General features: G+C 39.5%; 1 protein-coding gene across 7 annotated transcripts in view; it reads right to left on the reverse strand.

The window, feature by feature from the left end:
- The window catches only part of NR6A1 (nuclear receptor subfamily 6 group A member 1), a 215,044-nt gene that overhangs the window by 20,264 nt on the left and 172,128 nt on the right, over positions 1–22,652 (reverse strand). For 6 of the 7 annotated variants that reach the window (XM_070596444.1, XM_070596445.1, XM_070596443.1 and 3 more), the window contains 2 exons: positions 8,204–8,446; positions 1,835–1,890 (listed from right to left, as the gene is read on the reverse strand). In XM_070596444.1, the coding sequence (XP_070452545.1) occupies positions 1,835–1,890; positions 8,204–8,446 (299 nt within the window). Of the gene's footprint in view, positions 1–1,834; positions 1,891–6,350; positions 6,477–7,094; positions 7,191–8,203; positions 8,447–22,652 lie in introns of those variants that run through there. The other variant, XM_070596447.1, reaches the window with a different exon arrangement.

The raw sequence follows: 22,652 nt of genomic DNA on the forward strand, positions 1-22,652 counted from the left end.
TAGTAAGAAAGACATTCTTAAGCCTACTGAATAAATAAGAAGAAACTGCAGCTCAGACAAGTGAACTGATGTGCTCAGGACCACAATGCGTGCCCATGTCTGGGCAGGAGTTTGAGGAAGAGGTCAAAATATCCGAGTATTCAATCCAGTGCTCTAGCTACTATACCACAGGGAGTGAATAAATACTTCTTTTATAAAGTAAAAGTTGAGGCCTAACTGGCTAAAGTCAGCACACAGAACAAGAGTGAGTGCTAAGGAGGAAGAGCCAGATGAATTTTTATTTCTTGTTCCTATGGAAAGCCTGGGAGGACATTTTCTCCCAAGTCTGTCTGACTCAAACCTGCATAATTCTTTGCTCCAGCAGCCTGTGAGGGAACCTTGAGCTGCTCCAATCATAAATAAAGGAGGCATTTAGAACTGGAAGCCAGCCAGCACATAAGACTTGGAGGGAAAACAAGAAATGTTTAACTGTTGCACCAGTTGAGTGATTGGTCTTAAATAGCTTGCACTGCATATTGAATTGGAAAAGCTGTCCGTCTTTATTCAGTCACATGTAGAGTTGCTCAGCCCTTCCAAGCTACTGCTGGATGGAAGGAGCAGGGCATTTCTCATCTCTGGGTTGATGAGAACTTCTGCAAAACCCTTCCAACTGCTTTTTCTCTGCTCTGAGTTTCACCCTTACCCAGTTCCTCACAACTATTTCTATTGCTAGAATGATCTTCCTAAAACGCAAATCTGACCATGTCCCTCTTTCTACTTAAAACCTTTTAGTGGTTGCCTCTTGGTCCACATCAATAATTCCTGAGGCATGGTCCCTGCCAACTAGTGTGCAGAGAGATTCACTTGATGGGTCATAAACAGATCCAACTCTATCCTGATGAAGTTCTTCTTCTGCTGGCAAGGAAGAACAAGTGGTGTAGGCTGGCCCCACAAAGGCTTTACCTGAGGAGCTATAATCAAAGACGGCTGAAGGTCACTCTTCAGAGATATGATTCCAAACTCAAGGAATCTGCCTTAACTCCTGCTACTCCACTACATGTGCCCAGTGCTCCAGCCTGTCTGAGTGAACTCTTCATCACTCCTTAAAGATTCATCTTCTGGTCTTTTTACAGTCTATTCTGTCTAGCAGGAATAAAAGATGTTTGGCTCCCATCCCTTCCCAACATAGTTAACAACTCCTTTTCCTTCAAAACTCAGTTCAAACTTTACCTTCTCTAGGAAGGCTTCCCTGAGTATCTTCAGTCCCCAACCATGCCTCCCGGCTAAATGGAAAAGAAGCCTGTCCCTTCTGTACTCCCTGGGCATCCTCTGTTACCGCTCACTGTACTCTGCTGTTTGTTTACATCTTTCTCTCTCCCACTAGAGTTCACAGCACAGGGGGCTGGCACAGAGTAAGTACTTAGTAAATGTCTGTGGGACTGAATGGGTGTTGTCATTCCTACTCTACAAATAAGGCAATGAAACTTTCTGCTGATTATATCTTTAGAGACATCGAACAATGAAGTAGTCTTGCTGATTTCTGCCAGGCTGTTATCTACAACCTTAAGTGATTGACATAAAAAATGATCTGGATGGTTTAGAACCAGAATTGAGTTCACTTCCTGTGAAATCCTTAAGAAGGATTGAGGGATCACAAGAAGAGCTTTAATCATTATCTTATGAATTTAAGATTTTCAAAGACTTTCATATCCAGGCTCTGAAAGCAGTTTACAGAAATGAAAGCAAAGATGGCTCCCTCCAGGAGCAGAGGAGAGGATCAATGTGAGCAGCTATAGGAGCAGCTGGAGTCCTGGGCTTCCAGGATGGATCACAAAGAGTGAGGCCTAGAACTCACCTGGACTGGTCCAATGCTCTTATTCCGGCCTCCAGGCATGCCATCTTCTCTGATTGCTGGAAGGAAACATAAGTAAAGAAAGTCAGAAGCCTGCCCACAGAAGTCAAGGCACAAAAGGAGAACTTATTCGCCCAAAAGCATAAGGTAGTTAACTGATGAAGCCAAGATTAAAATACAGGTCTTTCTGGGCCCAAAGCACATAGTCTTTCCATTATTCCAGGCTACCTCATAGGCAGCAGATACTTTTGGGCCCCCAAGGCACTTGGTATACACTACACACACTGCATCCATTCGATATGCTAAACAAAAGTGGTAGCATTATTAATAATCCCACAGTTACAAATATCGCACCAGGATGATGCATCTGAAGGCTTTGGTAAATTCAAGAGGAGGGACAGAAAGAATATTCCCATTTTTAAATAAAATATTTTTTATTTCCAATGTAAGTTGGAGCCTAATTTGTAGGATGAAGAGAATAGGTTTTTTGTTTTTTTTAATTAATCAGAGTTTTGACCCCACTGGTTCCTCCCTATAAAGGCAGTCAGTAGAGTTCTCCTGCAGTTCATTCCCCAGTCAGGTGATTCAACAAGAGGATAAAGTTATTTAGCACTTTCTAACTATAAAAAGCATCATTTGAACAGAACCAGCCTCATTAAGAATAACTACTACTAATACTATTACCATCACTGTTTATGGAACACTTAATATGGGGGCACAGGGAAGGAACCCCTGATTTGCAATTATAGAAAGGCTCTGGTGTCCAGCAAAGCTTTCTGGAAAAGACAACTTCTGAACTGAGTCTTCAAGAATGAAAAGGATTTATGCAGGCAGGAGAAGGGTGTTCAAGTTTGAGCAGACAGTGCACAGGAAAGCTTTAAGTTGAAAGTAAGCATGGAGTGCTCTTTGTGGGAATTTTCTAGCGGTTCAATCTGGCTGAAGCATGTGTGTGCGAAGAGTAGTAAGATATGAGGCTGGGGAGGCCAAGTGGGGGCAGATCACAGAGAGCCTTGAATGCCGGGCTAAGAGTACAGACTTCAGCAGAGGAGCTGGAGGATAAGATGGAATGCAGGGGAGGGACATGGTCAGGTTGGCTTTTTTGAAAAATCCTTGTGATGGCCGCTGTGGAGGGTGATTTGGAGGGGGGAATGTTAACAACAGAGTATAGGCTAATGGCATCATGTGAGAGCAAGCTTTGCTATAATATACTTGCTTCAAAAAAAATTGACATTAGGAATCTAGAAAATCCTTGGGCAGGGTTGGTTGCCTCAAAAGGTGAGGGCTCCAAGCATAAAACTCAGTTCTTGTAGTAACTGAATGGTTGACAGGAAGTTCACTTTTAAAGCAGACATCATTCTTGGTATCCTTAAATGATACACTTCAGAATTAGACAAGCGTGAGTCTAAATCCTGTTTCTGCCTAGTCTGTGTAGTTACAGACAAGTTTGTTCACCTCTCTGAAACTCAGTTTACTGAAGAATAAAGAGGGGCTATCGGAACCTGTCTAATGGGGTACTGTGAGGATTACATATAAAATAATATAGCTAAAGCATCAAGCATAGAGCCTGGCATATAAAGTAGGTATCCAGTAATGAATCCTCTCCTCTCCCCAGCCTCTTTTCTCTGAACACAGGAGTTAAAAAACCAAGGTTCCACTCTCTACTTTGGGGAGCTTTAATAACTTCATCTTTAAAATGGAAGCAACACAGTCTTCTTTACGAGCCTGCTGTGATTTGGAGTGAGAAACATATACAGCCAACGTCAGAGGTAGATGCATGCTGCTGCTGTCTGGGAGCTCTCTTTCAACCTAATTTCAAGTCCTAAAAATCCTTAAATTCCTCCTCTGCTAGTCCAGGGTCAATGACAGTCTTCAGACACTTCTATTTCCAATACTGACAGCTCACATGTCTTTGCTTCAGCTCACAGGTACAGAACAAAGATTTATCACTGGCAGATACAACACTGTATATATTTCACTCTCATTGTTGTGGAGGTGAGCCCAGCCTCCACTTACCACCCTTTTTTAAATCTCCCTCACTGCCTTGCTAATTAATTTCCTGACCAGCCAACTTCCAGGTCTGAAAAGATATCTATGTCCAAGATGGGGGACAACAGAGGGCTGGCTCATACGTGGCAGCTGCATTTTTTTTTTAACAGCTAAGTTTTTAAATTTTGACTTGAAGAGTTGCAAAAATAGTAGAGAATTCCCATAAACTCTACACCCAGCTTTCTCTTCTGTTAATGTCTTACATAACCACAGACTATTCATTAAAACTAAGAAATTAACTTTGGGACAATACTATTAACCAAAGTACAGACTTCATTCAGATTTCTGCAGTTCCACTGATGCCATTTTTCCATTCCAGAATCCAGTCTAGGATCCTATATTGCATGTAGTTGTCGTGTCTCTGTAGTCTCCTCCAAGCTGCGACAGTTTCTTAGCCCTTCCTTGTCTTTCATGACCTTGACACTTTTGAAGAGCATTTTGTAGAATGCCAGTTATTTTGAAGAATGTCTCTCAATTTGGGCTTGTCTGTTTTCTCATGATTAGACTGGGACTGAATCCATCCGTGTGTATGTAAATGTGTAGATGTAGATGTGTGCTCTTCTTAGTGTATAATATCGAGGGTACATGACGTCAGTGTAAACACACTGGTGATGTTAACCTTGATTGCTTGGCTAAAGTGGTATCTGTCAGAACTCTCCATTGAAGCTTAATATTTTTTCCTTTGTAATTATTAAATATTCTGAGACTATGCAAATATTCTGTCCCTTTTTAAACCTATGCTCTCTTATTTCAGCATCCATCAGTGGATCTTACCTGCAGTAATTATTACTGTGGCGTTCTAACGGTGATTTTCTATTTCCCTCCTTCCTTCTATATTTATTAATTAGAATTCTTCTATTAGGAAGAACTGTCACTCCTCTGTTTGTTTATTATTATTATTTTTTTTGAAGAAGAAGAAGAATAGCCCTGAGCTAACATCTGCTGCCAATGCTCCTCTTTTTGCTGAGGAAGACTGGCCCTGAGCTAACGTCTCTGCCCATCTTCCTCTGCTTTACATGTGAGACACCTGCCACAGCATGGTTTGACAAGCAGTGCGCAGGTCTGCATCCAGGATCCGAACCAGCGAACCCCAGGCTGCTGAAGCGGAATGTATGAACTTAACCACTGCGCCACCAGGCTGGCCCCCACTCCTCTGTTTATTTATTCAGTTAGTTCTATCTGTATGAACTCATGGATATTTTATTCTTTGGATTATAACCTATACATAGTTACTTTGTTGCCCAAGTTGTTCCAACTTTGGCCACTGGAGCTCTTTCAGGTTGGCTTCTGTGCCCTTTTGATATGCTTCCTCTCCCCACCCCTTTCTTTCTTTCTTTCTTTCTTTTTTTAATATAGTACATTCTAACTTTCTGGCACCACAAGATGCTCCTCTCTCATCTTATATTTTCCCTGCCTCAGCCCGTGAATCAATCAGTTCTCCACAGAGTCCTGATTCCTTTTACTGATATTTAGAAACCAAGATCTGGGCGCTAGGTGTGCTTGTTGCCATTGGGGTGTCACTGCTTCTAGCCCCTCCCAATGACTAGACCTAGAAAACATATGTATGTATACCTACTCATGTATCTACACACATCCATATCTTTTATCTATCTATATAAACATGAGTCCATATTGATACCTCTTATTCTAATCTTGTACCAGAGGTTTCGTTCTAGCCTTCTCCTTTCCTGATTTATAACTTCTTTCTCTGATATGGGAAACCTGACTCTCATTATCTACCACATATTTAGTTGTCTGTTCAATCCTAGTACGCAAATAAAATAGTGACAGAATTCCTAACCCATAACCTTGAGAGAAACAAATTTACAAACTAGAATACTTTGTTTATGTACAGTTCTTTTTGTCTTCAGCCTTACAGTATATAGTCAAAACACTGTTTTTTAAGGTCAACTCCTTTCTTCCCCATTCCCTTTAGTGTGGCTCTGTGATTTATTTGTAATATCAATTCATTTGTCACGGTCTGAATTCTATCTTTTCCCCCCACATACTGGTTGGTTTTTTAAAAATTAAGTAAAATTCACTTCTTTTGTGGTGTATAGTTCTATAGGCTTTGACAAATTCTTAAAATTATGTGTCAAATACCATGATTCCATACAAAACAGTTCCTTCACCCCAAAAATACTCCAATGGCAACTGCAGATTTAATTCTGCTTTTTCAGCACCAACCAGGAGGTGGCAGGGTTCTCTCTAAGAGGTAGCCTTCACCAGGCAACAGCCTGCCTGCTCTGCATGCAAAATGACCTAGGAAGGCAGCTCCCCATCCCTCACACTCCACTGTGTCATCTTCTCCTGGCTATAGTAAGAGAGGTTATGACATTAAGCTTCTCCCCTGAAATAGGCAAGTTTGGCTGAAAGCCTCAGAATCTCATACTCCAACTGAATAAGCAGGATAATTCATCAGAGAGAGTAGTCAAGAAGGCAACTCATAAATATGCTTTGATAAAATACTCACAGTGAGAGCAACAAAAGGAGATGACAAAACTGGAGACCAAAACCAAATCAGATGAAGGTGGGAGGATGACCACAGACTCTTTCTTCAAGACAATACTTGTTTGGTATTGGTGGCTGGGAAAGATTTCTGTAAGAGGAAACTGATAGTGGGGAAGGGAGAGGATTTCTAGGTAGAGGAAAGAACCTGAGCACAGGCAGGACAGCGCAAGTCACGCTTGGGGCATAGTAAGTAAGTTCTGGACAGAAGATGAGGTTAGAAACATAGACAGGGGACAAAGCTGGTAACAGTTTAAATGCCCCATTATAGGAGTTTATCATCCAGTAGACATAGGGCATTCCAACATGCAAATAGCTATGCCATATGGTAGACATGTGGAGCAGCATATTATCCATGTGGTTAGGTACAAGCTTACAAGCTCTGCTTAACAACAAATTACAATTTAATAACTATTAACTGTCAAGATAACTACCACTAAACTAACTACTGTTAAGTCATTTTACCTCCCTAAGCTGCATCTATAAGCTGAGGGTAATAGTTAATAATAGAGTTGTTATGTGTCTTCAATAAGATAATGCATAGAAATAACACATAGAATGCATAGGAGTTGCACAGATAAGTTGCATAAATAATGCATAGATAAGTGCATGAGAGTTTCTGGTACACATAGTGCTCAATAAATATTAGTATTATAAATAAATTATAAATGACCTAAATTTATCTAAATGCCCTTCTTATCTCTCTTACCTTTCTTCATAATGGGCAAGTTTTCAAAAGATTCTTCTTATCCCACACACAAAAATACCAGTCTGCAGTATATCTGGATGTCTGCCTTCGTTAATGCTACAAAAACAATTTGAACAGTTCACTAAATCTAATTAACCCCTACCCCGCACACTACTACTACGAACCTCTAATACCTCGTTGGATATTTTATAGACAATGTCGTGTTTAATCCTCTGGAGAACTCTGAAAGGTAAGTATTATCATACCATTTTAAAGGCGAGATAATTGAGCATCCGAGACATAAAGCGCACTGCCCAAGGTCACAGAGCTAGTCTGTCACCAACCTCTGCCTCCAGAGCCTCTATTCTTTCTACTGAACTACATTGCACTACTCTCCACCCTCCATGAGAATATTACTAGAGTTCTGACATTGGCTCTCTTCTCTTCTGTGTCCAAGTTTTCTCTTTGGGCGATTTCTACCCACTAACAAACTTTACCACTGCTATGCCAACAGCTCCACAAACTTCTACTTGCAGATAGGACTTTTCACCTCAGTAACAATCCTATATATCCAACTTCCTTGGTAGACATCTGTGTGTGTCCTGCTTAGGTAGCTCAATCTCAGCCTTGCCAAGGCTAACATCTTCCTCCACCTAGTCTTCTAGCCTGACTTTTTTCCTGGTAGGGCCATTACTATTAATCCAAACCTTCAACTTCAACTTCTGGTGCTGCCCAATACCCAGTATGTCACCAACTCCTATCAAGTAAGTTTTTCCCACATCTTCCCATCTGTGCCATTACTTTCTCTCTCCTCCTTCAGATCCTTCCCATCTCTTATAGAATATTAATCCCATTTAGGCCTTGATTGTTAATTGAGATCTTGCCACTTAGAGCCTGTGCATTCATTCTCACAGAATCCTTAACATCTCACCAGTCTTTCTCCCCACCTGGTCTGGGAGATCCCTGTAGGCAGGAACTGTGCCAGATTCATTTTTGGGTTATGAGTACAGAATACAAGGCCTGGCATATAGTGCAGGCTTGGGAAATGATTAACTCCAAGGCTTAATAGTTGACACTATAGGTAAAGTGATGGATAAAGGGTAGATAGTAGAGTCATAATCACCACTCACCCTTCCGGTTCATCCCCATCTGGAGGCACTTGAGCAGGCGACAGTACTGGCATCTGTTCCTCTGCTTCCGAGACATGACACAGTTCTTGTCACGGCTGCACCGATATACCCGCTTGTTGCAAATGCTCCGCTTGAAAAATCCTTTGCAGCCCTCACAGGAGATGATTCCATAGTGCAAGCCTGTGGCGCGGTCCCCACAAATGAGACAGGTTCGTTGTTCAGCTCGATCATCTGGAACAGAAACTGAATATATTCAAGTTAGAATACAGAGGAAATAACAGCGTTAAGCCTGCAGTTCTAAAACAAGCAAGTTTGTTCTGGGTAGATCAAGAACATCACCTTCTCCAGGTTAAGTGGCAAACAGGGGGCATCTTTAGAGCCCTTGTCGTAGGAACAGACCCCTGTATCTACCTGCAGATACCACAAACACAAACAGTCTATCTAAAAAAGAACTCATGCTCCTACCCCTGAGTTTCATCATCACTTGGACCAGTATCCAAGTCAAAAATCCGTGAGATATCTTTGATTCCTCCTTCTCCTTACCTTCTTCAGCCACAACTCATCAATTCTACCCTGTAGGAAGGTGGTAAGGATTACAATGTATGTAAGTGCCCAGCGCATGGTTTATTCCCCAAAAATGGTAGTTGTAATTGTTAACAAGTGAAGAAGCTTTAACCATGCCCGGCTGAGCCATCCATCCATCCATCCATCCATCCATCCAACAGACATATATTGAGCAACTATTCTCCTCTAGGCACTGTTGTAAGGCAGGGGTACAACAGTGAATACAAGTCCCTGGTGGAGTGAAGCTTACATTTGATCAGAACTCTGTGTCCAGGCCCTGTGGTAGGTACTAGGTATTCAGTAATAAATCATCATGATCTGCATAGTCAAGGAACTCACTGCCTAGCAACAAACAAGCTCGTCAAAGAGGAAATTCAGGCTGGAATATAGCTCTCCACTTCCTCTTCCCTCAAATTCCTACTCACTCAGGACTAAGCAACTGCCAAAGAAAAAGTGCCCTGGTGAACTGTGATGTCATACCTTGCTAGCAGGTGCAAGAAATCTCCAGGAAAGGTTTTGACTAGAGGCTAAGGGAGGAAAACAGAGACGTGAACCTTACTCCTGAGTAACAGGTAAGGTATAATGATTAAGAACACAGCCCTTAGAATTAGAGAGATCCTTATTTAAACCCCAATTCTGACACCTACTAGAGCTGGATGAAACTGGGAAAATTAAGTTACTCACCTATGAGAGTCTAGTTTCTCTCATCTGTAAAATGGGGATTATAATGGTACCTATATACCATGGTTAAAGTACTCAGCACAGTGCTTGGGCTACAAGACATTTAATAAATGATAGCTATTATTTTTATCATTATATCCTAACAGATCCACAATAATATGATAGTGACATTCATCAAAAAGAAAAGCATTTGAAGGCAATGTTAAAGGAGGGGCATGGTAGAATATGTATGAGAGATGCAGAGAAGGAAGAAGCCTACAGCATTTATGGAGCCTTTATTATATGCCAACTTTGAGATATGTCTTTATGACTCCATTTGTAGTAGGCTGGATAATAGCCACCAAAAGATTATCAGGTCCTACTCCCTGAAACCTATAAATGTTATCTTGTAAGGAAAAGGGTCTTTTTGCGGATATGATCAAATTAAGGGTCTTGAGTTGGGGAGATTTTTCTGGACTATAAGGGTGGGGCCTACTTGCGATTACACATGTCTTTATAAGAGAAGCAGAGGGACATGTGATATAGACAGAAGAGGAGAACACACAAACACATACACACAAAAACACAGTGAAGGTAATGTGAAGACAGAGGCAGAAGTTGGCCATAAGCCAAGGAATACCAGCAGCCACTACAAGCTGGAAGAGGCAAGGAACGGATTCTCCCCTGGAGCCACTGGAAGAAGGACGGCTCTGACCACACTTTCAATCCAATCCAATCCAATGCTTTTGGACTTTGAGAACTGTGAAAGAGTAATTTCTGTTGTTTTAAGCCACCCAGTTTGTGGTAATTTTCAACAGCAGCACAGGAAACTAACACATATATATTTTTTTCATACTGGGAAACATTTATTAAGACTGTTGCCCAAAGTCACACAGCAAATAGCAGGTATGCAGAGAGAAGCAGAGATATGAAACCACACAGCTAGGGAAACAGAGAAAGACAGATATTGAAGGAGGAATTGCCTAGGTTCTTGAGGACTCTACAGTCTCTAGTTACAGACCTTTCTAAGCCTTTCTAAGGCTTGGAAGCACTTCCCAACTGTGGGAAAACTGACAAACTGTGACAAATTGACGCTCTCATGTTCTTGTAATACAATCTTTTTTTTCTTTCTTAACTTAAATGAGTTTCTGTTATTTCTAACTAAAAGAAATATGGCTAAGATACCCTATAAAAATGGCTCCGGTGTAATAAAGCATTCCTTTTCCTTTTCAAAATGCAAAGGAGCTCAAGGTAAACATTAGAACAAAGTTACAGCAGCAAATTAAAAAACTACACTACAGGGGGCCGGCCTGCTGGCACAGAGATTAAGTGCACACATTCCGCTTTGGTGGCCTGAGGTCCGCCGGTTCGGATCCCAGGTGTGGACATGGCACCGCTTATCAAGCCACGCTGTGGTAGGCGTCCCACAAATAAAGTAGAGGAAGATGGGCGCGAATGTTAGCTCAGGGCTAGTCTTCCTCAGCAAAAAGAGGAGGACTGGCAGATGTTAGCTCAGGGCTGATCTTCCTCAAAAAAAAAAAAAAAGGAACAAAACAAAAACTATACTAGAAAAAATCAAATAGGCAAAATGAATGGCACAACAATAGCACTATGTGTGATTTGGGATTCCCAGAGTGCTAGGCTTGAGCTGCTCAAAGGGCTTGGAAATAGAGCGTGGAACACTGTTGGGAAATCATGATTGGTTACAGAGGAACCTAAATTTTCTCATTTTAAATTATAACCTTGAATGTGCTATTATATTTATACACATTAAAATATAAACCAGCACTCTACTAGAGGAAACTTAAAAATAGTTATAATCAATATCTACAAGAATCACACCCTTCCTTTCTTCATGGATATGATTTCACTGAGTACCTACCATAACTAGGCACTGTGCTTTTGGTTTGGTTGTGTTGTGTAATTCTCATAATCCCAAAGGTGGGTACCACTGTTATCACCATTTTGTAAGTGAGAAAATGGAGATCTCAAAAAAAAGTTAAGTAACTTGTCCATTTAGGAAGTGGCTGACCCTAATCTGCCAATATCAGAAATGGAGTTCAATAACCTCTTCATAAAGCATTCATATGGCATCCTCTGCAGCTTCTGAATCCAGAACAAAGGACCCAGTGAACAACAATCAAATACAGACCTGTTAGGAATCTGCTCACGTCTTTAATACTGCTTGTTTTTTTTCGTGAGAGTTAAAAAGGCCACACCAAGATTAAAGACAAAAGGGGAATATTTCTCCACTGATGGGCACGAAGAGACTAGATTCCCCTGGAGTCTTATGACTGGTTCTTGGTCTGGCCATATCTATTCTTATTGCCACGTTCTGTTTCTATAAACAGCACTGGTCTATGCCACAGACCACGAATTAATTCAGAAGGAAGTTTTTCAAAGCTACAAGAGAAAGGCCCTCTCCTGATGAAGCTTGTAGCCCTTCCAAGAAGCATTTGGCAAACTTCTCTCGTAGCACGTGGAGAAAGATCATAGTAACAGGAGAAGCTACTGCTAACTGAGCACTTGGGTGCCAGGCTCCATGCTAACCACTTAACATACATTATTGTGCTGAATCATCACAACAAACCTAAATGAGGTACCCTTATTTTACATATGAGGAAACTGAAGCTCATGAGGTGATAATCACTTTCCAACAGTCATTCAGCTAGTAAGAAAGGGAGCTACAGCTGGAACCCCTAAACTCTATACAACTAACCATCATATTCTGTGGCCACAGAAAGGCAAATCTACCCATTCTATTCACAGGTAAGTCAGGCCCTTCCCTACTTGGACAAAAAACCCCCAAAAGCTAAAAAGCCAACGTCTCCCTTCGTAAACAAACAAACTGAAGGAAAATGGACCTAATGGTGCCCAGCCAGATGTCAGATATAGATTTCTGCACCTCCTATTCTTATAAAAGACTTGAAAAGTATTCAATGCATGTTTATGTCCATTATCTCATTTGCACCAGGCCAGGACAAGGATTAGTCTTATCTTACAGATACAACAAACAACGTTCAGTGTGTACCAACTGTGTACCATGCAACGTTCAAGAAGTTTTTACATGTAGTTTTATTTATTCATCACAATAACTACGAAAGGTATCACTGTCCCCATATTACAGAACCTGGAGTCTTAGAGTTAGAAAGTGCCTTAAGACATTGCCTTGAACAGATCCTTTACCTGAGGCATGAGTTCCCTCTAAATATTCCAAGACATGAGGTTGCCCCACACTCTACTTGCACATCTCTAGTGACTCAATAAGGTACTTCATTCCATTCATTCCATTTTAGATAGTTTTAATGGTTCAAAAGCTTTTCTTTACACTGAGCCAAACTCTGTTGACCTGAAGCTTTCCCCATTGCCCTGAGTTATGTGCTCATGGGTAAAAAATAAATGTATAATCCAACCTAGTTCATACACCAACCACTCAGAGATTTAACGATAAATGGGGTTCCCAACTGTGAATTTTTTCTTCTCCCATTTCTTATTCTTAATGAATTATATAGTATTAAAATCTCTTTAAAACAAAGTATCCAGAACTAAGCGGTGTGTTTTTCTTAATATAATTTAAGATTCAATTATCTTTGCTTATATGTTTCTGCAGCTATCAACACCAGTAAAAACATGGTATTTTATAATTACTGATGCTATAAAAATGCTATACATTTTATAATGGGACAACTCAAGCTTAAAGAGGCAAAGAAATTTAATCTTGGTTACATAGCCAGTCAGGAGTGGAAGTGAAATTAGAATTCAAGACCCTCCAATTCTAAGACTGCCATATTTCTAATTCCCCCTACATTTTATTCCTATCTAGTTCACAGATATCTAAAACCCGAAGTATTTATCACATACACCATTAACCCAGGTCTTTCTTATTCCATTCTTGGGGAGGTGAATGTTGAACCCAAGGGTAGGACATGATATTCGTCCTTGCTATCTTTATATAATAAGTTCTATACGTCATTCTGATTTATTCAAATCTTTGGGGATCCAGTCCTGCTACCAAGTATGTTAGTTATTTCTCTCGCCACCTTGTTTTCTCCATGCATGGTCAATATTCGATTATTTTCATTTCCATCCTTAAAACAATATTAAACAGAATGTGGCCTTCAGGCAAGCTGTTGGAGCCCCTTCTCCAATCTGACTTAACCATTAGCATTTTGAAATAGTTGTTCAACTAGTTTTGTCTCTTAATTAGGCCAGACACTCTAGTCTGGCCTGCATTTCTCTCTTACACATAAAGATATCACAAACAACGGTGTCACATGCCTCACTGAAATTCCAGATTCATTACATCTACATTCTGTGACTGGTAAGCCTAACACAAAGGAAATGTTCAAAACACTTCCTAATTCAGCACTCTTAATCTATTAATTCAATGTTCTTAATCTGTATCATTCTACTTACAATATAACGGCAATAAAATCAGGCAAATAAGTACTTCAAAGTGGAGACTATGGCTCATAGTAAGTATAGTGCTCATAAGTCAGTAAAATAAGAGACAGAGGAGTTGATGAAAAGCTGAGAGTTTGAAAAATGATAGGTATTTGGAACTCTGAACAAGGCAGTTTGCTATCTACAAAAGGAGCAATGGGTAAAAAATAGTGTGAGAGAGAGAAGACTCTTAACTAATTTACCAGAGAAACTGAATGTTTGTCTTGATCTGGAGTACTAGGTAAAGTACTAGTAGTAGGAGAAGATCAAGTACTAGTACTGCTGCTTTAAAAACTTTAAAAATATCATTTCCTATGAACAGGGGCCAGGACTTCTTAGAGAAATGGTTGATTCCAGGTTTGAGGCAGAATATATACAGCATGAGTCTTGCTGTGCCACCCAAAACTAATAATGGGATCATGTCGAAAGGATACAGGAAACAACATAAAAAAGCATCCCATTGGCCTGAAATGGAGCAATGTATGCATCAAAAAGAATAATTACAGGGGCTGGCCCAGCGCCACAGCGGTTAAGTGTGCACGCTCCGCTTCAGCGGCCTGGGGTTTGCCGGTTCAGGTCCCAGGTGTGTACATGGCACCGTTTGGCACGCCATGCTGTGGTAGGCAACCCACATACAAAGTAGAGGAAGATGGGCACAGACGTTAGCTCAGGGCCAGTCTTCTTCAGCAAAAAGAGGAGGAATGGCAGCAGTTAGCTCAGGGCTAATCTTCCTCAAAAAAAAAGAATAACTACGGAAATGAATTAAAACACTTCAAATATGAAAATCAATGCATTCATAATAATATTAAAAAGAAAAATCTCAGTTACTACTGGAGGTTGCTAGGACACCAATTCATTATTCTGAAAATTGATGAATAAAGGGAAAAAATCAAACATTACAGTAAAAACTATTAGAATCCTCCTCTCTTGTTCCCCTCCCGAAGAGTAAGAGAAGAGAGGAGGGTGGAAACTCAGACAGGTTTTAAGAACTTTAAACTTTACCTGAGGAGACTGGGATTAGGCGAACAGAACTGCCTGGCAGTAAAGGGAACAGGCTTGGGTGGGGAGGTAGAGTTGATCCCAAGTCCAATGGCAAGGTAAGTCTCAACTCCAGAGATGGAAAGGAAAGAGCTCTGCAGATGCAGCTGTAAGATGTCAGCTCTACAAATTTCTTGAGCAGAGGCAGTAGAACATAGAGATTAAGAACTTGGACTCTAGAGTCAAATTCCTTGGGTTCAAACCTAGGCTCTGTCACTTGCTACCTGTGTGACTTTGGAAAGTTTCTTAAGCTCTGCAGTGGTACCTCAGTTTCTAGTCTATAATATGTGGATAATATCACCTTCTTCAAAGAACTGTTGTGAGAAATCAATGAGTTAACAGATTACCTATAAATGACATGGAACCTTACCTTCCTTGTGGTCTGTATCAGAATAAAATAGCTTTGCAAACTCTAAAGTACTAGACAATACTGTTGCTTAATTGTCTTTTTTCTTTTTTTTAACCTAAAAAACTTGTAAAAGAATTACACCAGCACAGAGGAGTAGTATTCAGTCTGTCTGGTGGCAGGGGAAGGTAATGACAGATTTCCTAGAGAAGGTGAGTTCTGTAGTATGACTACCAGTCAGACAAATGAAAGTAGAGGAGGGTACAGGCAGAAGAAACAATGTCATATAAAGTCATGTCTTAAATTTGGATCTGGAAACCTCTCTCCAACTTGGGATACCTCTGAAAAGAATCTCATTCCTTTCTAAAATAGCCAATATAGTTTACTAAGCTTCAGCAAGACTATCAAGATGAGTTATACAGAAATATCCACAGATATAATATCAGGTTATGTCCTACCCTCTATATGTAAAAGAGTCATGATCTGCCCACAATATTGTTCCTGCAAAATGTTCTAAAAGGAGCTTGCTGCTTATTCATGATAAATAAATGTACCTATACATGAACATTATTAGAAAAAAGGTAACATGCTTGTGTTTGCCACAGTCTTCCAAACCTTGAGAATGAGCTTATTTTTTGTTAAATCAGAAATTGTTCTACTGCAGGTAACAGGAATTATCATATTAAATTTCATTTCCTCAAATTTTAACAGTTCTGCTGAGATAGATAAGGGCAGATGCAGAACTCAGTTAGAGTGTCTACGGACACAGATTAATTTTCAGAGGCAGAAATCTCAAACTCAAAGCAAATAATGAAAATGATGAATAAAACAGCTGATATGGTTGGCTTAGAAGATTAATAACAATTTGAGCCAGGTGTCTCTTTAGAGCACCATTGACATGTGACTGCTCAAATAAATGGATATTCCCATCTCTACATCATTTAGCAGGAACAGTAAGTAAATGAAAACAAAGCTATCTAGATTCTTGTTTTATAAGAGTGACAGGACCCCTTAGTTACACCTAACTAAGGTTACATTACAGATCAAGTCTCAATTAAAGACATTAACAGTAACATCTGGCACCATGACTGCTACAGAAAAGATGCTCAATTTGTTAAACGAATGACTGAACAATAAATGAATAAATTATATGGCTTAGTGCAGTGTTTTCCAAATTACAAATAATAATCTGTAGCATCATGACTAGCATTTTTAGAAGAAATGAAATAGAAAATACAGTTTCAAAGTGAATTACATGTAGTAAGGGTAAAATACTACGAAACCTTTCTTTCAATTAAAGTGTGTGCATTTGTGTGTCTGTGTGTACGTGTGTGGTGGAGTACGGAATCACAATGTACTATAGGGGTCGAAGTGTAAAAAGTTTGAAATACACTGGATTGATGGACACACTGGGTATGAATTCCAGCTACTTCCTAGCTTTGTAACTGTGGGCACATGTCTCAGTTCTCTAAGTCTCACTATCAATTGTAAAATAGAGATAACAATAGTACTCACCACATGGAGTTACTAAGGAATAAATGATATAGGTAAACCATAATAGTAGCTAACATGTACCTGGTGCTTATTAAGTAACAAGTTCTGTTTCTATATGTATCACATCTAATAATTCACTCATTCCTCACCATTCTATGTAGTAATTACTACTATTATCTTCATTTTGCAGATGAAAAAACTGAGGCACATGTAGAGTAAGAAATACTATACCCAGGGTCACCATAGCTAGTAGGCAGCAGAGCCAGGATTCTAAGCAGACAATTTTGCACCACGATCTGAGAACTTGCTCAGTATATTATACTGTTTAATACAATGACTAATACAGTAAATACACAATAAATGTTAGTTGTGCTGTTGTTATTAAAGATAGGTTTTCTTACAAAGGCATAAAGATACTTGCAGCCCTATGTTCATTGCAGCATTATTCACAATAGCCAAGACTTGGAAGCAACCTAGGTGCCCATCAAGGGACAAAGAGATAAAGATGTGGTATATATATACACAATGGAATACTACTCAGGCATAAGAAATGATGAAATCTTGCCATTTGTGACAACATGGATGGACCCTGAGGATATTATGCTGAGTGAAATAAGTCCGAGGGATAAAGTCAAATACCATATGATCTCACTCATAAGTAGAAGATAAAAACAATGACAAACACACACATACCAACTGAGATTGGACGGGCGGTTACCATGGTGGAAGGGGGTATGAGGGATGGCAAAGGGGGTGATTAGGCTCACATGTGAGGTGACGACTATAGTTAGCTTTTGGGTGGTGAACATGATGTAATCTATAGAGAATTCAAAATATATTACGATGCACATCTGAAAGCTATATAATGCTATAATCCAATGTTACTGCAATAAAAAAATAAAGATAGGTTTTCTGTAAAATGAGAACCTAATAAAAATTTGCAATTTTATGAAACATCCTGGGAAGAATTTTGTTTCTTAAAAAAGCCATCTTGGGGCCGGCCCAGTGGCGCAGCAGTTAAGTGTGCATGTTCCACTTCGGCAGCCCAGGGTTCGCTGGTTCAGATCCCAGGTGCGGACATGGCACCGCTTGGCAGGCCATGCTGGGGTAGGTGCCCCACGTATAAAGTAGAGGAAGACGGGCATGGATGTTAGCTCAGGGCCAGTCTTCCGCAGTGAAAAGAGGATTGGCAGCAGTTAGCTCAGGGCTAATCTTCCTCAAAAATAAATAAATAAATAAATAAAATAAAAAATTTAAAAAACCCATCTTAAACAAAAGCAATAAATAGTGCTTTAATACAAAAAAAGGAAAAGGCTTTGATAGAACATTATTATTATTATTCAACTCTTAGCAAACTAGGAATAGGAAAAAAACTTAAGTAATATGATAAAGTTATCTAATGAAATGTAACGGTGAAATGCTTAAAAAAAGCTTTTCTTATGAGATTGGAAGTAAGACAAGGATCGCCCATTATCAACACCTTCAATCAACATTGTCCTGGAGGTTCTAGCCAGTGCCATAAAATAAGAAATATACAAAAACTAACCATATTTCCGTTTAAATGAATTTTTTTTTTTAAGATTTTTTACTTTTTTCCTTTTTCTCCCCAAAGCCCCTCTGGTACATAGTTGTATATTCTTCATTGTGGGTCCTTCTAGTTGTGGTATGTGGGACACTGCCTCAGCGTGGTCTGATGAGCAGTGCCATGTCTGCGTCCATGATTCGAACCAACGAAACACTGGTCCGCCTGTAGCAGAGCGCGCAAACTTAACCACTCGGCCACAGGGCCAGCCCCCGTTTAAATGAAATTTTTAAAAGATGCCCATTTACAATAGCAGCAAGAATTATAAAACAGCTAGGATGCAATCTAATAAAGACATATAAGATCTCTATGAAGAAACTATAATACACTTATTTAATATAAAATATTTCTAAGATAAATTGAGGAAGACGTAAGTAAACAGAGAGATACACCATGCTAACAGACTGGAAGAGTTATTACTGTAAAGATCTATTTCGGTAAAATCCCATTCAAAATCCTAACTCTGTGGGTATGTGTGTGTGTATATGTGTGTGTGTGAATGTGTACATAACTTGAGCTGATTCTAAAATGTATTTGGAAACGCAAAAGAATAAAAATAGCAGAGATACTTAAGAAAAACAAGAAGATGATTACCATGTATCAGTATTCACTGAAAGCGAAAGTAATTAAGATATGTTTTACTGGCTCAAGGATATACAAATAGACCAAAGGAACTGGATGGAGAATCCTACAAAATAACCATGTATATATGGACATTTAATTTTTGATAAAGGTGACAGTGCTGGGACAATAAGATATCTATATGGAAAAAAAAAGAAACTTGATCCTACCTCACATCATGCAAAATATTTAATTCCAAGTAGACTGAAAATCCAAATGTCAAAAGGAAAATAATGTGCCTTTCAGAAGATAATAAAGAAGATAATATCTTCATAATCTTGGGTTAGGAAAGGATTTTTAAAACAAGCCATGAAAAGCACTAATTATAAAGGAAAACAATAAAATTGGACTACATTAAAATAAAGAACTTTAAGAAAGTGAAAAGGCAAGCAAGCCACAGTGTGGGAGAAGATATATGAACACATACAACCTACAAAGAGCTCATATCCAAAATATACAAAATGTCTATACACCAATAAGAAAAAAGAACCCAGTAGAAAACGAGGTAAGAGACTTGAACAGGCATTTCACAAAGGAGGATATCCGCATAATCAATAAACTTATGAAAACATGTTCAATTCTATTAGTAATCAAGGACATGCAAATTAAAACCATGATACACTATTACATATTCCTTAAAATGGCTAAAAAAAAAAAAAAGACTTCAAGTTAGGGAGGCAGTTTAGAAAAACTACCTTTCATGTACGTACCCTTGGTAGAAGTGTTTATTGGTACAATGTCTAGGGAAAACAGTGTGTCATTATCAAAGTTGAAGAAATATCTAGGTATACCCAACAGAAATGCATGTGCAGGTGTACTGGGAGACAAATCCAAAGATGTTCATATCAACACGCTTTGTAAAAGCCCCAAATTAAAAATAACCCAAATATTCATCAACATAACTATAAACAGTATAATTCATACAATGGAATACTATACAGCAGTAAAGATATTTGAACTACTGCAACAACATGGATGATTCGTACAAACAACATTGGATAAAAGAAAGAAAAAAAGGATACATATTGTAGGATTCTATTTTTATTAAGTAAGTTAAAACAAGAACAATAAAAAACAGGCACAGAGGGGAAAGAGACATATAGTGAGGAGAGTACTGGGGTAGAAAGGAGCTTTTGGATCCTGGCAACATTCTACTTCTTGACTTGGGGGTGCTTACTTTATATTAATTCATTAAGCTATAAAACTGTGTTTTATGTACTTTTATCTAAGTGTTATATTTCACAATAAAAAGGTTGAAAATGGGGGCTGGCCCCGTGGCCGAGTGGTTAAGTTCGCGCACTCCGCTGCAGGCGGCCCAGTGTTTCGTTGGTTCGAATCCTCGGCACGGACACGGCACTGCTCATCAAACCACGCTGAGGCAGCGTCCCACATGCCACAACTAAAAGGACCCACAACGAAGAATATACAACTATGTACCGGGGGGCTTTGGGGAGAAAAAGGAAAAAAAATAAAATCTTTAAAATAAAAAGGTTGAAAATGAAAGATAGCAGGGCACTTTAGGAAAGGGAAATACTAGCAATGGTAAAAGGAAGGAAAACAAATATAAGGTGTGTGTGAGTAACTGCATAGGATATTATAGTTCAGTACAGAGATCTTATAGTGGAACGGCCAGAGAAGTCTAGAAAACTGGTTTGGAATAGATTGCAATAGATTGTATTCTACTGATAAAAGGCTACTGAGATCTTTAAATAGAACTATGTCTGGATCAAGGCAGTATTTTAAGAATATTAATCTCACAATGATGTGCAGGTTGCAACAAGATGGATGACACGGGCATCTAGGTAACAGGAATGTTAAAGACTGGCTGAATGGAAGTGAAAAGAAAGCTTAGGGAGCTTAGAGAGGGCTTGTTAACTGACTCAATTCCAGAGGGAGGGAGAGGAAAGTGTCAAAAAATGAACTCAAGGTTCTCAACCAACGTGGCTGTGAGAAATGCGGTATCACTAATAGAAAAGAGGAAAGCAAAAGCTGAATGAGGTACAAAATCAAAGGCATTAGTTTAAGAAAGGATGATGGGCGAATGAAGCAGAAATATTCCAAAGGTAGTTATTTAGGCGACAATGGGTAAGGGTAGAATGAAGAATTTGGGAATCATCAAAATATGGAAGAGCTGAAGCTATGGCAACAGATTAGAACTCCAAGGAGGAAGGGGATGTGTGGAGAAGCAGGAGCAGGTTAAAACTGAGACAGAGAGAGGGCAAGGTAGGTAAGAGGTCAGGGAAGGAAAGTGAGGTGACATGATCAAGGAAGAAATAGGTGGAATATAAACCCATGATTATGAGAAAGATAAGGATTTCGCAAAAAAGAGAGCATTGTCAAATGCAACACCAGTCAAAAAGTGTGAGGAATAAGAAAAAATTCAAAAGTCACTACCGAGAACAGTTTCAGTGAACTACTTAGAACAAAAATCATACTGAGTTAAAAATAGGTGACAGGTAAAGAAATAAAGTAAGCAGTATTTTATTGAGTAGTATCACTCCATTCAAGAGTGACAGAGAGGGGCTGGCCCCGTGGCCGAGTGGTTAAGTTCGCGCGCTCCGCTGCAGGTGGCCCAGTGTTTCGTTAGTTCGAATCCTGGGCGCGGACATGGCACTGCTCATCAGACCACGCTGAGGCAGCGTCCCACATGCCACAACTAGAAGGATCCACAACGAAGAATATACAACTATGTACTGGGGGGCTTTGGGGAGAAAAAGGAAAAAATAAAAAAAAATCTTTAAAAAAAAAAGAGTGACAGAGAAACATTTTGTAGGAAGAAGCAACAGATTTAAGCAGATGTTTATTTAACTAGGAGAGATTCATACGCATTTAAAGAAGATAAACATAACAAAGCTTTTTAAGAGAATTAACTGTAATCCAGACATACTTTCAAAATAAAAACTTCCATGAAAATTTTTAAAAGTTCAATATTTTAATTTTTCTTACGTGTTTTATTTTTATTAAGAAGAGAAGTACTTGCAATTTGCCCAAAGTCAAATAGTGAGTCAGTGACCGTGCTGACTTCCAACCTTACTACTTTTCCAAAGACAGAGTTCCCATTACACCAAACTACCTCCAGGAGAGAGGGGTGCAGGAAGAAAAGGATGGTATGTATCAAAATTGAACCTCAGTGCTGCTGCTGGCTTTTTCTTTTCTTTTAAAGACTGGCACCTGAGCTAACATCTGTTGCCAATCTGCTTTTTTCTTCTTCTCCCCAAAGCCCCCCAGTACATAGTTGTATAGCCTAGTTGTGAGTGCCTCTGGTTGTGCTATGTGGGACGCCGCCTCAGCATGGCCTGATAAGCAGTGTCATGTCTGCGCCCAGGATCCGAACCAGCGAAACTCTGGGCCGCTGAAGTGGAGCACATGAACTTAACCACTGGGCCAAGGTGCCGGCCCCATTTTTTTTTGTTTTGTTTTGTTTTATTTAAACCGAAGAAACAACAGGAGTCACAACAAAATCTTGGAAACAAAGAACTAACTAGATGTATTCTCACCAACCTGTGAGTGAGCACTAAGTTCCTGCATATTAGCAACCAGTTCCACTTTAATTTGGTTAAATACAGACCAAAGCCTATCACTGAAACACCTCATATTCTCATACCTCCACTCAGCCCTGCTGTTGCCTTCCCCCACCCCAAGAAGGGCATTTTACCCATTCCAAGGGCTCAGGTTACGCAATTACATTTGGAAACTGATTT

Source organism: Equus przewalskii, chromosome 26, assembly GCF_037783145.1.
Source record: "Equus przewalskii isolate Varuska chromosome 26, EquPr2, whole genome shotgun sequence".
NCBI lineage: Eukaryota > Metazoa > Chordata > Mammalia > Perissodactyla > Equidae > Equus > Equus przewalskii.